This window comes from Typopeltis vanoorti, chromosome 8 (genome assembly GCF_054136105.1).
Source record: "Typopeltis vanoorti isolate ZY-2024b chromosome 8, IOZ_Tvanoo_1.0, whole genome shotgun sequence".
Classification (NCBI taxonomy): Eukaryota; Metazoa; Arthropoda; class Arachnida; order Uropygi; family Thelyphonidae; genus Typopeltis; species Typopeltis vanoorti.
This window is the reverse complement of record NC_143556.1, coordinates 4,691,513-4,705,263: the sequence shown is the minus strand read 5'-3', so window position 1 is coordinate 4,705,263 and position 13,751 is coordinate 4,691,513. Positions and strand designations below refer to the sequence as shown.

At 38.6% G+C, this 13,751-nt stretch overlaps 1 protein-coding gene across 1 annotated transcript in view; it reads left to right on the top strand.

The window, feature by feature from the left end:
• Positions 1–12,438, top strand: part of LOC150103691 (uncharacterized) — a 152,922-nt gene extending 140,484 nt beyond the window's left edge. Inside the window, exon 8 of the mRNA XM_090397053.1 lies at positions 12,242–12,438. Within this exon, the coding sequence (XP_090253179.1) occupies positions 12,242–12,438 (197 nt within the window). The remainder of the gene's footprint in view (positions 1–12,241) is intronic.
• The last annotated feature ends 1,313 nt before the right edge of the window (positions 12,439–13,751 follow it).

The following is a 13,751-nucleotide window of genomic DNA, read 5'->3' as shown; positions in this document are numbered from 1 at the left end:
TGTACACCCCTTGAGGGTATATGGCATGAATATGATGATATATTTTATGTATTAACCAAATATCACACATTCGTAAAAGGCGGGATATTATTTTTTAATAATTATTAAAATAACATCTATGTACTGTACTGGCACTGCACAATATCCAAATAAGAACTGTTTGAAAATAAGCAAATGCAGTATATCTATACTGAATTATAAATGAAATGCTTTTACTAAATAAAAAGCAACTAATGAAAGGGACCGTCACTGCAGTAAACTGTAAACACAATTAATTTCCTCGAATTGTCAGTTTTTATGGCTTGCAAATCAATTTAAGTTGGATTATTCAAAAAGAATATTGAAAATTATAATTGCTTAACATAATATTTATAATTTTATCTTTTCATTAAAATACAGGACATTACAAGTACAATATGGGACAGCAAAATTAGATGTAAAATACGGTGAAAGTCCCTTGTCAGACGTCCCATAAGGGACATCTGACAAGCCTATCACACTGCCTCTGAATGGTGAAAGTGACCGTGCAGGCTTGACTTGGGAGATTGTAAAACAAGAAATTTTCTGTCAAGAAGGGACATATATGGAACTACAAGGTAGATGATTATGACAAGCTTAAGTAGAAGCTTAAATCTGTGCCATGGCATAAAACACTACAGGGTGAAGATGTTAGTAGTGCATGGGATGTAGATAAGGGTAATCTAGAGGAAGCAATATTAAATTATATACCTAAGGTAAGGAGGGTTAATCAGATATAGAGGAATGAATAATATCATGAAGTAGGAGCTGCAGAAAAAGAAAATGCTTTGGAGAGTATATAAAGAGAAAGATGACCAGCAAACTCATTAACAGTACAAGGCTTAAGCAAGAAAGGTGACCAGCATGGCAAAGAAGGCAAAATCAGATTATAAGAAGAATCTAGCCAAGCAGGCCAAAGTAAATCCCAAAGAATTCTTTCATTAAGTGGCAAGTAAGAGAATAATTGACTATTGATGATTAATCATGAGTGAAGGTCATGAGGAGACAGAAGCAGATAAAATAGTTCAGTTACTGAGTTGACTACCTTGCAAAAGATCATCCTAGTAAGGTTACTGCTTTAACATATGTGATAGACACTAATGTGGGAACAGAGGTGGATGAATTGGAGGTTCTTAGGATATTGAAGAATCCTCAATGTAAATACAGCTCTGGGATTAGATGGGATAATGTTGTGTCTCCGTTTTCTCTTTACACTAACATTTACATTTAGAACTCGGAAAATTGTCTTAAAGTGTCACATGGTACCTCCAAGCATAAGGGTTGTCCCTGAATAGAGGTAACTCTGCATGGATACTGCTATGAAATTACATCTCCTATAACTTTAGGGGTATTTATTTTATACTGCGCCACGTAAGGTAATTATATTAAGTTGGGAAGTCTTAATCAGGAGATGATTCCAAAGATCTACAATATCGATTCTGTGGACTGCAATCGTGGCCTAAAACCTCCCAACCCTTTTGTTTCCTGCTTAGGTTTGTATGTTAATCCTTTTGCAGGCGGTGCATCGGATTCTGTCATGCAGAAAACACAAATTCTCAAAATTTAACATGGATTTAATTGACACACAAATATAACTTACAACTCATATAAAATTCATACTAAGCACTAAACATTCATTATACAAGAACATCATTATTAGTTAAAAGTTAGTACATAGGCCCACTCATGTGGCAAATTTCTGCAGTCTCCACATAGACAAATTTTTCTTCCTTGGGAAACAATTATTCCCCAAATTCAATACTACACTTTCTTCCATTATTTCAATGATATATTCATTCATTCAACATTAATAACACATCATGATATATCAACTAAAACTCTCTCTCTCTTACACCTTATGCAATTCCTTAGCCAGTTCAGTAATTCATTTACTAAGTTCTCTGTAGGATATACCAAGCATTCCTTTTCTTAGCATGCTACTGTCCTAGCATGAAACTTTCCCGTTATCAGAACCAATGTCTCTGGACCCTTCCTATAACAAGTTTTAAACCCATACACATAAAAGGATAAAGAAATTGTAACGATACCGTTCACCAAGGCTTTCACACAGTATTTTGTAGTTCCCTGACGACTTCCAGCTGAATCGAGTGTCCCACTGCTCAGACTGGTCGGCGCTCGTACTGGAAGTATTCTTTCGATCCTTGCGAACTGCTTGCACCACTCTGGTATGGCTAACACCTTTTTGCTGTATCCAGACCAAGCGGAAAGTTGACTCTTCCTTCATATAATCAGGAGAAAGAATCTTTGTTTCAGCCTTTCATCTGACAACTGTCAGCCTTTGTCTGCCAGATCTAGGCATACGCTCATCTTCGATAACCCCTCTTAGGACTTTTGCCGGCCGAGGCTGCTGCTTCTGCCTGGTAAAGACAGGACTTCCTACCGCCGCAGTGAAAGAGTAAAGGAAAACTCACCATTGGCCTATGGGGGAAAAAAGGGGGGTCAGAGTGCTCCTTGAGTGAAGAGAAAGTAGGGAGAGGCAATGACAGTGGGGGGAAGGGGGAGAAAAGGAGAGGTAAGGAATTGATGGGAAGGGCTGGTGGGGAGGGAGGGGAAGAAGAAAATAGGCCTCAGCTAATAATTCTCATCTAATGAGCTCAGAGCTCTCAGATGTTTAACTCTTTCACCGCTGGCCTCTCGGGTCTGCAATACAACCAAGACCACAGGGGTAATTGGCACCCAGGTGATTCACCCATTCCGGGTTGACTGCCTAGAGTTGGCCTTCCCTGAGGTTTGCATCCAAATTATCCTCCGTGAGAGACCTGGGACGAGAACCTCAAAAAGATGATCTATAGTTACGATATACTCCATTATAGATGTTAAAGCAAAAAGAATGTGAACTCCAACAGTCCCCCCCCCCTTAAAGCACACAGGAGAGGAGGAGAGCACCAGATGTTCTTGAATTTCTACTCACCTAGAATCTCTTTTACGACCATCAGGAAACGTCGAGTTGACCCATAGAAACAATATAACACGATCCAGGAGATGTCTATCCAGCTGGGAGGATTGATGTTGGCATGTTTTTTCCTCACCTTACAGATGTGATATTTGATCTCATTAATCACAAAGATTAGTAGCTTCTCCCTGTTGTTTGTAGGCGGTGTGAACTGTAGGAAGAGGATTTGTTCCTGTGTTAGGAGTGGGATGCGGAGCACGTCGCTCAGACTCCTCCAGATGCTATGGGAGACTGGGCAGTGATAAAAGGCATGCTCTGCATTGTCCACACTCAGGCAGAAGTCACAGAAGGGGTTCCTGTTGATGTGGAACTGCCAGATGTTAAAATTTACTGGAAGGTTGTGGTATGCTATTCTCCAGGCCAGATCTTTCCTCGTCAGGTAGCCACGCATGTATCCAGGTGGTGCAGAGATGTTGAAGCTGGGCTGAGAAAAGGGACGGGAAGTCCGGTGGTAACTTCCAGGGGCCCAGACCAATTTCTACCTTTTCTAGATGGTGGCACCTGAGCACTATGAGTTTATGGCCCGAGATGTTGTAGATGTTGACATGCCTTACCGTCTCGACTCGTGAAAGGAGCAATGATGATAAGTAAAATCGGTCTAGCAGAGTACCAACACCATGGCCAAACTATGTGTAGTCACAGGTGTGGGGATTCAGATGTCGCCAAACATCGGTGAGCTGAGCATTCTGAAGGTGGACTTCCAAATTTCTGTAGCTGGATATTCCTGATATTGGGTTCCCTCCTACTTTATCTAGGACCGGGTTTGCCACACAGTTGAAGTCGCCCATCATGTGATGGGCACCATAGAGGTAGTTGTTGAATGTCTGGAAGAACGCTGGTCTTAAAGGTGCGTTGGCCGGGGCGTAGATGTTAAGAAACCAGGTGGTGCAATCCTGGTATTTCCAGTCTATGGCGAGGACTCTTCCTTCTGTGCATCCCTTTGGACATTGTGAAAGGCTCCCAGGAGGGGGGGGGGGAACTAGCATAAGTACCCTGACTCCGGCAGTGAATGGTGTTGGGCCGAAGTTCCAGTAGGATGTTAAGGGGTACTTTTGACTAAGTTGTTACATTTGCGGCAGTGGTTAGGGCACTGGCTGGATATGTGCCCTATACTGACACAATTAAAGCATTTGGCTTGGGGGCACTCTCTGCCCAGATGTTCGAGTGAGCTACAACAGAAACATTGTCTCTAAACTCCGGGGTAGTAGACCATGACCCATGCCGTACCGATGTTCACTAAGTTGGGCATGGGTAACTTCATGTCTATAGTAAAGGTTACCTTCCCGGAGAACCAAGTGGGATCTTCCTTGGAAATGCTCCGCCTAATATTACTCACCTTTCCCCACTTAGCAAAGGCTTGTACCAACAGGTCGTCGCTGGCTTGGATGTACTCCATAGGGAACCTGTCTATTCTGAGCGTCCTCACTTCGCTCCCTACCTGACTGGTGTTATATGGTTCCCTTGTACAGAGAAACCCTCCAAAAGTTTGTCTCTCGAATCGACGTCTTTAACCACTACGAGATATTCCCCCCCCCCCCCCCCCCCCCCCCCGCCATGTGGAGTGGAGTAGATGTTCTGTGTTCATATGGTCTCTTTGAGGATCTTTGTTAAGACTAGGCTCCTCCAAACCTGGCACTTAATACCAAGTGTTCTCGTCCTGGGGGGACTTGAACAAATTTGCTCATATTATTGATTCTGCATAAAAAAAGGGAAAACAAATACTCTAAGTCAATCGACTTAGAGTGTTAGTGGGTTAGTTAGTAAGCCAGTGAAGGCTAATAATCCCACTCGAGTGGAGAAAAAAATAGCTCCGCTAGGGCCAGCAAGTTAGTAGCAAGTAACGGTTAGTTAACAAAGGAAACACTGAATATAATAAACCACAAAGGAAAAGCAATAAGACGAGACCTACCTCCGCTCCAGGAACTGCACAAATACCAGTGAAAAAAATTTGAGAGTGAAGGGGGGGGGTTGCTATCCTTTTTATATCCTTTCCCCTATCGGCAAATCTCTGCTATCTCTGCAACTCGTCCAACGAATTAGAGTACATCACTCACGTAGCCCTCGCTCAATAGCATATGCTAAATTTTCTTCACTGCTACCTCGATGGCCCATGCATGTGTCTGACTGGGGCTTTGATCCCTCCTTCGTTTGGCATTTACATGACCTTCAACCCTTTGTTTGCGATGAAAAATGCAAGTCATGGTGCTAACATGTAAATTTCGATACTGATCAGGATACTGCATAACATAATTTATAGATTTTTTTTTTCTCTTATTCTACCCTACTGGCTTTGCATAAGTTACTCTTTTATCACTTATACAGAAAGTTTTTTTGTATATGTTATAAATAGACAAACTTTGAATTATTCCATATTACTGATCTTTGCATAAATAACTCCCTTTCCTTCCTTTATTTATAAAGTAGAAGTACACACTCGGAAGCAAGCATTTTGCTAAGGAAATTTCCTTCCCCCTCCTTTTTTCTTCCATCCCTCTTTTTTTTTTCGCTTGTTGAACTGTGATACATTCAGCATTTTTAGGAATTCTATTTAATCGAAGTTTAACAATAACAACCATTGTTTTGCAAGAATGCACAAGGGAACTGGCAATGCCTCTGAGTAGGCTCTTTAATTTAAGTCTCAGCTCTGGTAGAGTTCAAGGGAGTGGAAAAAAGGGCAAAACAATTCCCTTGCATAAGGAAGGTTCTAATACTGCCGTAGCAAATTATAGCCCAATCAGTATCTCGGGCATGGTGGTAAAAATACTAGAAGAATTGGTAAAAAAGAGAATTCAAGAATGGGTAGATAAAAATATGGTACTGTATGAGGGTCATCATGGCTTTTTAGAAATGAAAATAGATAATTTTGCAAAGGCATTTGATAGAATACCACAAGGAACTCTGTTACACAAATTAGAACAAATGAGGATAGACATGACACTGCTTAAGTGGATAAGAGGGTAGCCATAGATATCAAAAAGTGGTATATGGAGGGGCAGAATCGAGACAAAAACAGGTGACTAGTGGTGTGCCACAGTTTAGTGCTGAGACTGTTGCTGTTTAATTTGTACATAAATGATATAGGAAATAACTTGAAAGGAAATATTCAGTTGTTTGATGATAATATAAAATTAGGTAGAGTAATAGTTAATCAAGACTATGTGGAGAGCTTGCAGAATAATTTAAAAGACTGTCAGTATGGGAAAATGTTAATGGGTGTCAGTTTAATGTCAAGAAATGTAAAGTTATGCATTTAGAAAGATTCATCACTCCTGTCTGAGATAGGAGTGATGTCAGCTTGCTCCACCTTTGCAACGAGTTGCCTGGTGTTGTACTACCTTACTCCAGTCTTGAAGACACTTTCAGGCGCAAACTTTGTTTGCTCACACTTCGATAAAGGATTAAACTAAATTTATTATAGTCTAAACTAAACATATTTGGTCGTTTATATAATTCAAATACAAACTTATTAATTACTGACCATTTACGAAAAACAAAACTACATTAGAGACTACCAGTTTCGCCAGAAAACTGTCTGGCTTTTTCAAGGCATTTACAGAGACATAAAAACTAGTAAATGCAAATTGAAAGGATCATAAAAAACGTTGTAAACCAACTAGTAGCTAAGGTTACACATTTGTCTGACAGAGAGGACTTATTGTTCCTATTCATTATCATGCATGCATGTTTGTTGTAAACGTGTAATGTGATTACTGGCTAGCTGTAGTTCAGATTGATTTAGAGAGAGGATCAGGTTTTTCCACAAACTGTTTAGGATTTTACCCTGATGTCTGTTGAGGTTTCCACCGGTTATTAACACTGGTGTGGCTTCCTTGAATAAATGATGTCTGTTGTCGTCATCCAGATATGGCATGGAGCTATTTTGCGACTCTATTGTGCAGTTTGATGTACAGAAATGATGTGCTAAGCCAGAAGAGATACTTCTGTTGTGGTTTACATCACCAACAGACAATGTTCTTTTTGTCTGGTTTCTAAACTCCATGAAGTTTGTCTGATGTAGGCAAGACCACAGGAGCAAGGAATGTAATATACTCCTGGATATTTGTAGAAAGGCACCTTATCTTTTGGGGATCGTAAAACTTGTCTGATGCTGGTGATTGGTTTGAAGACCACTCTGATGTTGTAGGCTCTTAGTATTCTGGCTATTTGATAAGAAATTTACTTGATGAAAGGGATCACTACAGTAGAAATGTGCTGGGAGCATGATTCTTCTTGTCACGCTCCCAGCACATTTCTACTGTAGTGATCCCTTTCATAAAGTCAATTTCTTATCAAATTTAGTTTTGTTTTTCGTAAATGGTCAGTAATTAATAAGTTTGTATTTTTATTATAGTCTACCCAAGTGAAAAATAAACTTTCAACATCTTTCTCTAAAACCAGAGTAATTTAATAAAAAAAAAAAGTGGCACACCGTTTGGCAACTCCTATAGTTAGAGATGACCTTGCTAATACTTCTGCCTGGTATCTCAACTTGCACTGGGCTCCCACTTAAGAGACCTCAATAAAGATCGAAGCTAGTCTGGGTAGTGGCTCTTCCCTTAATGCATAACATTATACATATCTGCAAGGAGATGTGTTTTTCATTATGGGAGATACTGAGATAGGAATGATGTTAGCTTGCTCCACCTTTGCAACGAGTTGTCCAGTGTTGTACTACCTTACCCGAGTCCTGAAGACACTTTCAGGCGCGAACTTTGTTTGCTCATACTTGGATAAAGGATTAAACTAAATTTATTATAGTCTAACCAAGTGAAATATAAACTTTCGAAACATAACAGAGATAATTCATCATTGATAAGTATAGTCATAAAACCAAACAACCATAAATGAATAAATTATAATGCAATTAAAAATGCTTTTTATTTATTTTCACTTCCCTTAGTAGAGTGCTTTTCACACTTCTGAAGATGACACCACAGTCAAAACAGCTCATATACTGTAATGTGACATCATTTTTTTTTAATCATTCATTATGTCACCACATCATTAATTCCTTTCTGGTTTTAAAATTTTTTATTATTATTATTTAAGCCTCCAAGGAGTCAAAAGACTCAACATGGGAGGTCCCTCCTAGGAAACAGTCTATCATACCATTCCTTAAACTCATTAACCGTTCTCGCTCTCACCACTATCAGGCAATGCATTCCACGGTTCAACCATCCTTCATGCAAAGAATTCACTCGTCACTCTCTTGCTCACAGTTTCTTTTCGTGACTTCCAGGGCTGGCCTGTTGTCATCACTCTTTCCCGCTGTTCAACCAAGCGAAAGAACTCCCCAGTCAACCCTGTAACCATCTCTCTACAGTTTAAAAGTCTCAGTCATATCACTTCTCCTTCTATCCACCAAACTCTGCAGTCCACATTCCCTCCGCCGATCCTCATAACTAACATTGTACAGTCCTGAAACTGTCTTTGTTATCCACCTCTGTACCCTTTCCACAGTTAATTTATCTCCTTCAAATCCTGGGGACAAAATCTGAGAACAATAGTCCAGGTGTGGTCTGATCAGGGTCTTATACAATGGAGTAACTGTTTTATCTCTGCAGGTCAGCTTTCTTCTCATTATTGCAGCAATCCTTTGTGTTACCTTCACCACCTTTGCAATATGTCCCTTGAATTTCAGGTTTCTATCAATCATCAACCCCAGATCTCTTGTGTACCATACTTCCTCCAGTATATCTCCTCCAATAGAGTATGCAGCATCTCATCGATGTGATTTTGCTGCATTAAACTGACATCCCCATTCATTTTTGTCCGTCTGTCTAGCTTATTCAAATCCTCTTGCAGGACTACCACATCTACACTATTACTAATAACCCTTCCTCAGCTTCACATCATTTGCAAACAACTGAACATCCCCCTGCAATCCACTGACAATGTCATTAATATAAAGGTTAAACAATATAGGTCCCAGTACTGAGCCCTGTGGGACCCCACTTGTAACCCTCTGCTTCCTTGAAACTGCCCCACCATACACAACTCTCTGATACCTATCGGAAAGCCAATCCTGAATCCAGTTGCCCAACCTGACATCCAAACCCATGTGCTGCAACTTAAATATCAGCTTATCATGTGGCACCCTGTCAAATACCTTTGCTAAATCCAAGAAAATGACAGTATATGCCTTTCCCTCACCTACTGCTCTTGTAACTTTATTATGAAAGGCTAGCATATTACTAAAAAAAGAGCACACCCTCACAAATCCATGTTGACTCTCACAGACAACATTACCCTCATCTGCCCAATGTTGTATACGGTCCCTAACTAATTTCTCCAACATCTTAACTGCTGATGACACATAAACTGGCCTATAATTAGACACTTCCAGTCTGCTACTGCCCTTATACAATGGCAATATCTTACCTTCCTTCCATTCCCTGGGCAGGCTTTCATTGAAAAGCCAGGTCAAAGAAGCTGTTGGTTCCTTAGCACATTCTCTCAAAACCTGTGGTGAAATACCATCCACTCTCACAGCTTTACTTACATCCAGAGTACTCAGTATTTGGAACACGTTCTCCTCCTGCACCTCTAAACCTCAAACTGCCCTATCCCTCTAGTATTAAAATTTACTCCTTCAGGATGAAATATACAATAAAGTGTTCATAGAACAATTCCACTATGTCCTCTGCATCAATCATTCTATTCCCATTTTTATTCCACAATCATTTCTCCTCCTACTGGCTACATAGCTAAAAAAAATTCCCTAGGATTTTCTTTGCATCTTAGGGCTAATCTCTTCTCATATTTGAGTTTTGCCTTCCTTACCATACTAGTCACTCTCCTCGCCTGTGTCTTATATTCTTCATGCATCTGCACTTCACGTGTCTCCTTATATCTCTTTCATAGCCTCTTTTTCACATGCAACTCCTGTTTAATATTGTTTGTCATCCACTTTACACCAAACTGTGTCCGCTTCTTCACTTGTGGAATACTATTGCTGCTAACAAATATTCCTTCACAATTTCCCAAGCACTAATGATATTCTCATCTCTTTGATACTCCTGCATGTCTATTCATCTTCCAAGTCAAAACCACATGGTCACTTCTCCAACTGGTGGGAGAAATGTCATCTCACTTATTATCAGCTCTTCTGATGCTATGACCAAATCCCAAACTCTTGAACCTCTTGTTCTCTCTATTACATGTTGCCTAAGATATTTGTCCCTCAAGAATTCTAGAAATTCCATTCCCTTATTGCTACATGAATCTTCCTCTCCCGAATGTATACTGCTGTAGTTAAAATCTCTCATAACAATCATTCTTCTTGCACTTGCCAAACTCAACTGTCTAAACATCTCCTGGTCCCCACCCTCTGTGCTCCTTGGTTTGTAGCAACACCCCACTAAATATCTTGCCTATCCCTACCTCACACCATATGCTTTCAAAATCATTAGTGTCGCTGCCTTCCAAAGCCTCCACTCTTAGAGGACATAAGTCGTCTGAGTAATAGTACTCCACCACCACGCTTTCCCTTTCTTTCCTTCCGAGAAATGCTGTACCCTGCTACTTCTATTCCTGTTATTATATCCTCTTCTGTCAACCACGTCTCAGTAATCCCAATAATCTTTGGCCAGGCTAATGCTATCTGTGCCACCAATTCCTTTCCTTTTTTCTGGATACTGCTGGTATTAGTATAAAGCATAAAAATACCACTATTTCTATACCCAGCATTATCCCCTCTAGACTGCACTGGGCTCAGTGCTACCTGATGTTGTCCCCCTTCTCCCAAGTACCCTTCCCACAAGAGGTCACCCCTGCTCATCCACCTTCGGCATTGTAGTCTCTCTGCATCAACACACTGACTCATTCAGAACAGCAATCTCTCCAGATGCCTACATCCTTCCTCATTCAAATGCAAGTGGTCTCTCGCATACAATTCCTATTTCCCATATATTTTTAATATTCACTTTTAATTTTTATTTTACAGTTCAGTTTTAATTAGATTATATTTTATTATTTTATGGTTGTTTGGTTTTATGACTATACTTATCAACTATGTATTATCTCAGTTATGTTTCAAATAAACTTTTCAAAACAAGAACATGCAGTACTCCATGTTTACCCCAAGGTATGTGTCAGAATATTCATTATTTATGTCATAATCTTTTTATTCATTAAAATCACAGGAAAAGTCAGTGCATTCAAAACTAATGGGTGTTGCTTAAGAAAATAAGCATTGCTGTGTTGTGTTGATTTGTATTTTAGATTAGTCACATGAAAAATTTTTTAGAAATTGAGCATTTAGGAATATTTGTGTTCTAGATTAAAGAGTAGTTATGTAACCCATATATTAATAATATTGGTAAGGATTTGAATTTGGATATTCAGTTGTTTGTAAATGATGCAAAGTTTGGATGAATTATGAAGAGTAGAGAAGATGTTGTAGCCTTACAAAGAAGCCTTGAATAGATTGAGTGAATGGGCATGGGAGTGGGGATGCCAGTTCAATGTTGCAAAATGTAAGGTTTTAAATTTTGGGAAATAAAGATGGGATGTAGAATTTGCTCTTGATAGGGATATATTGTTGGAGGTGGAGGAAATAGATATTGGAGTGATGGTGAATAAGGATCTAAAATTTAGAGGACACATTACTAAAATTGTGAGGATAACACAACAAATTCTGGGAATGATGCAGAGGACACTGACTTGTAGAAGTGAGGAGATTCTTGTTTCATTGTATAAGGCTCTGATTAGGCTGCACATGGACTACTGTACACAGATTTGGTCACCTGGTTCTTGAAAAGGATGATGAGATGTTGGAGATTTTTGGAATGTTGAATAAGAAGGAAAGTTGAAATGATGTAATTTACAAAATCTATTGGATAGGAGGAAGAGGTATGATATGTTAAGACGTACAAGTTGGTAAAGGGTTGTTATAGGATTAACATCAAAGAAGTTTTTCATAAAATGGTGGGAGATTGGGGAAGAACAAGAGGTCATCCCTGGAAGCTGTATAATGAGGGTGTGAGCAAGGAAGGGAGAAGCAGGTTTTTTATATGGAGAGTTGTAATTGATTGGAATGCACTGCCTGAGAGTGTGGTCTGCAGAGAATTTCAATGTGTTTAAGGCATGGTATGATGATCTGTGTGTATGATAAAAGAGGCCTCCTACACGAGTCTGTGACTCCATGGGGTCTTAGAGTAATAATAATAATAATAGTAGTAGTAGCAGCAGTAATAATAATATACATTTGAACTTTCATTAGAACTGATCACAATATTTGTTTTATAGGTGTTTTTGTGTCTAGAATGAGAGATAAAGAAACACAGAAACTGTTGGCAGGATTGTTGGATATTGGCGATGAAATTTTGGAAATAAGTGGTGTATGTATTAAAAATGCTGACATTATGGAAGTGAACAATCTTATGTCTAACAAAAATAAACTACTTCTCACAGTTTTGCCATATATATGTCGAAAAGATATTTAGCATTTTTCACAAAGATTTTGCTGTTTATTACCTGATTGTAAAGACTATAGGTCATCTTTATGTAGAAACTATTTTCTGAGCTCATTTTATATGTGGATTGAGTTACAAGAGAATAACAAAACAAAAATTATGCTTGTCATTTAACTTGGCAAGATGTTCATGAGAGATTTAAGGTTATCCTATTGTAAATTGATGGGTATTTTTTCTCATTTATCTGTTTAGAAAATTTTTATGTATAAGAAAGAAAAAGTATTGCCAGAAGTGCATTTTTTTTACATTGTTGCTCTATTTAGATAAAAGATTTATGTACCAGTGACATTCTTAAAGTATCATATTTTGTAAAATAAACTATTGGTGAATGTTGTTTTTACCTTGTATCTACATATGCATCTGTTCTGTAAATTGTAATTCATACAAGTTTGTATTTTTGTTTGTTAGTTTACTAGTTATTAACTTTATCATTCTAATAGAAGATAGAATTTTGTTGCTTATTCATTTTGACACAGATATAATTATTGTAAATATTCATGGTATATTTTTTTGTCATTATTTTTTGAACACTAACAAATTGCCTATAGTGAAAACCTCCTTTCAAAAGTGTTATAAAAAAAAATCTAGTTATGTGCCACTAGCTGCTAGTCATTAGTTGCTAGTTGGGCATAGACTTATTCTTAACTTTTAAATATTTTGCACAACATGCATTATCACTTGTAGACTTAAATTTTTTAAATGTTATTTAATTTTTTTTAATTTAGCAAAAAATTTTAAATTAGTAGCTTGTCTTCCTGAAATGGTTGCAAAGAATATACCCTATCTTTAGCTAAACTCCCTGTAAATCAGTTTATTGGAGAACTAAGTTTCACTTTTTCAAATAATGTTGATTCAAGAAGTACTTTGTTCAGCTTATTGTAATTAGTTTTTAGATCTGGTGTTTACAAAAATTGATCTTACACATTATGCATACAAGAATTTAGATTCGTGGTATGTATATATATATATACTAGCCCCCCCCCCCCCAGTGTGTGTGTGTGTATATATATACACGAGGGGAGCTCCACCCCCCCTGGTCCCCCCCAGTTCCGGACTGGTAAGCTGGTTCTCCTTGAATTCTGATGACTCAAATTTTGAAAACTCGAAAGGGTCCCCCCCCCCCCCAAGTTCCGGACTGGTAGGCTGGTTCTCCTTGAATTTTTAAGACTCGACCCTCAGGCTAGCCCCTGAGTTTCAAAACATTTCAAATAACTTGACACGAAAACGTTACAAAAAAAGCTTATCATTTTATATTATACAGTAGATATGAAGAATAAATTAGT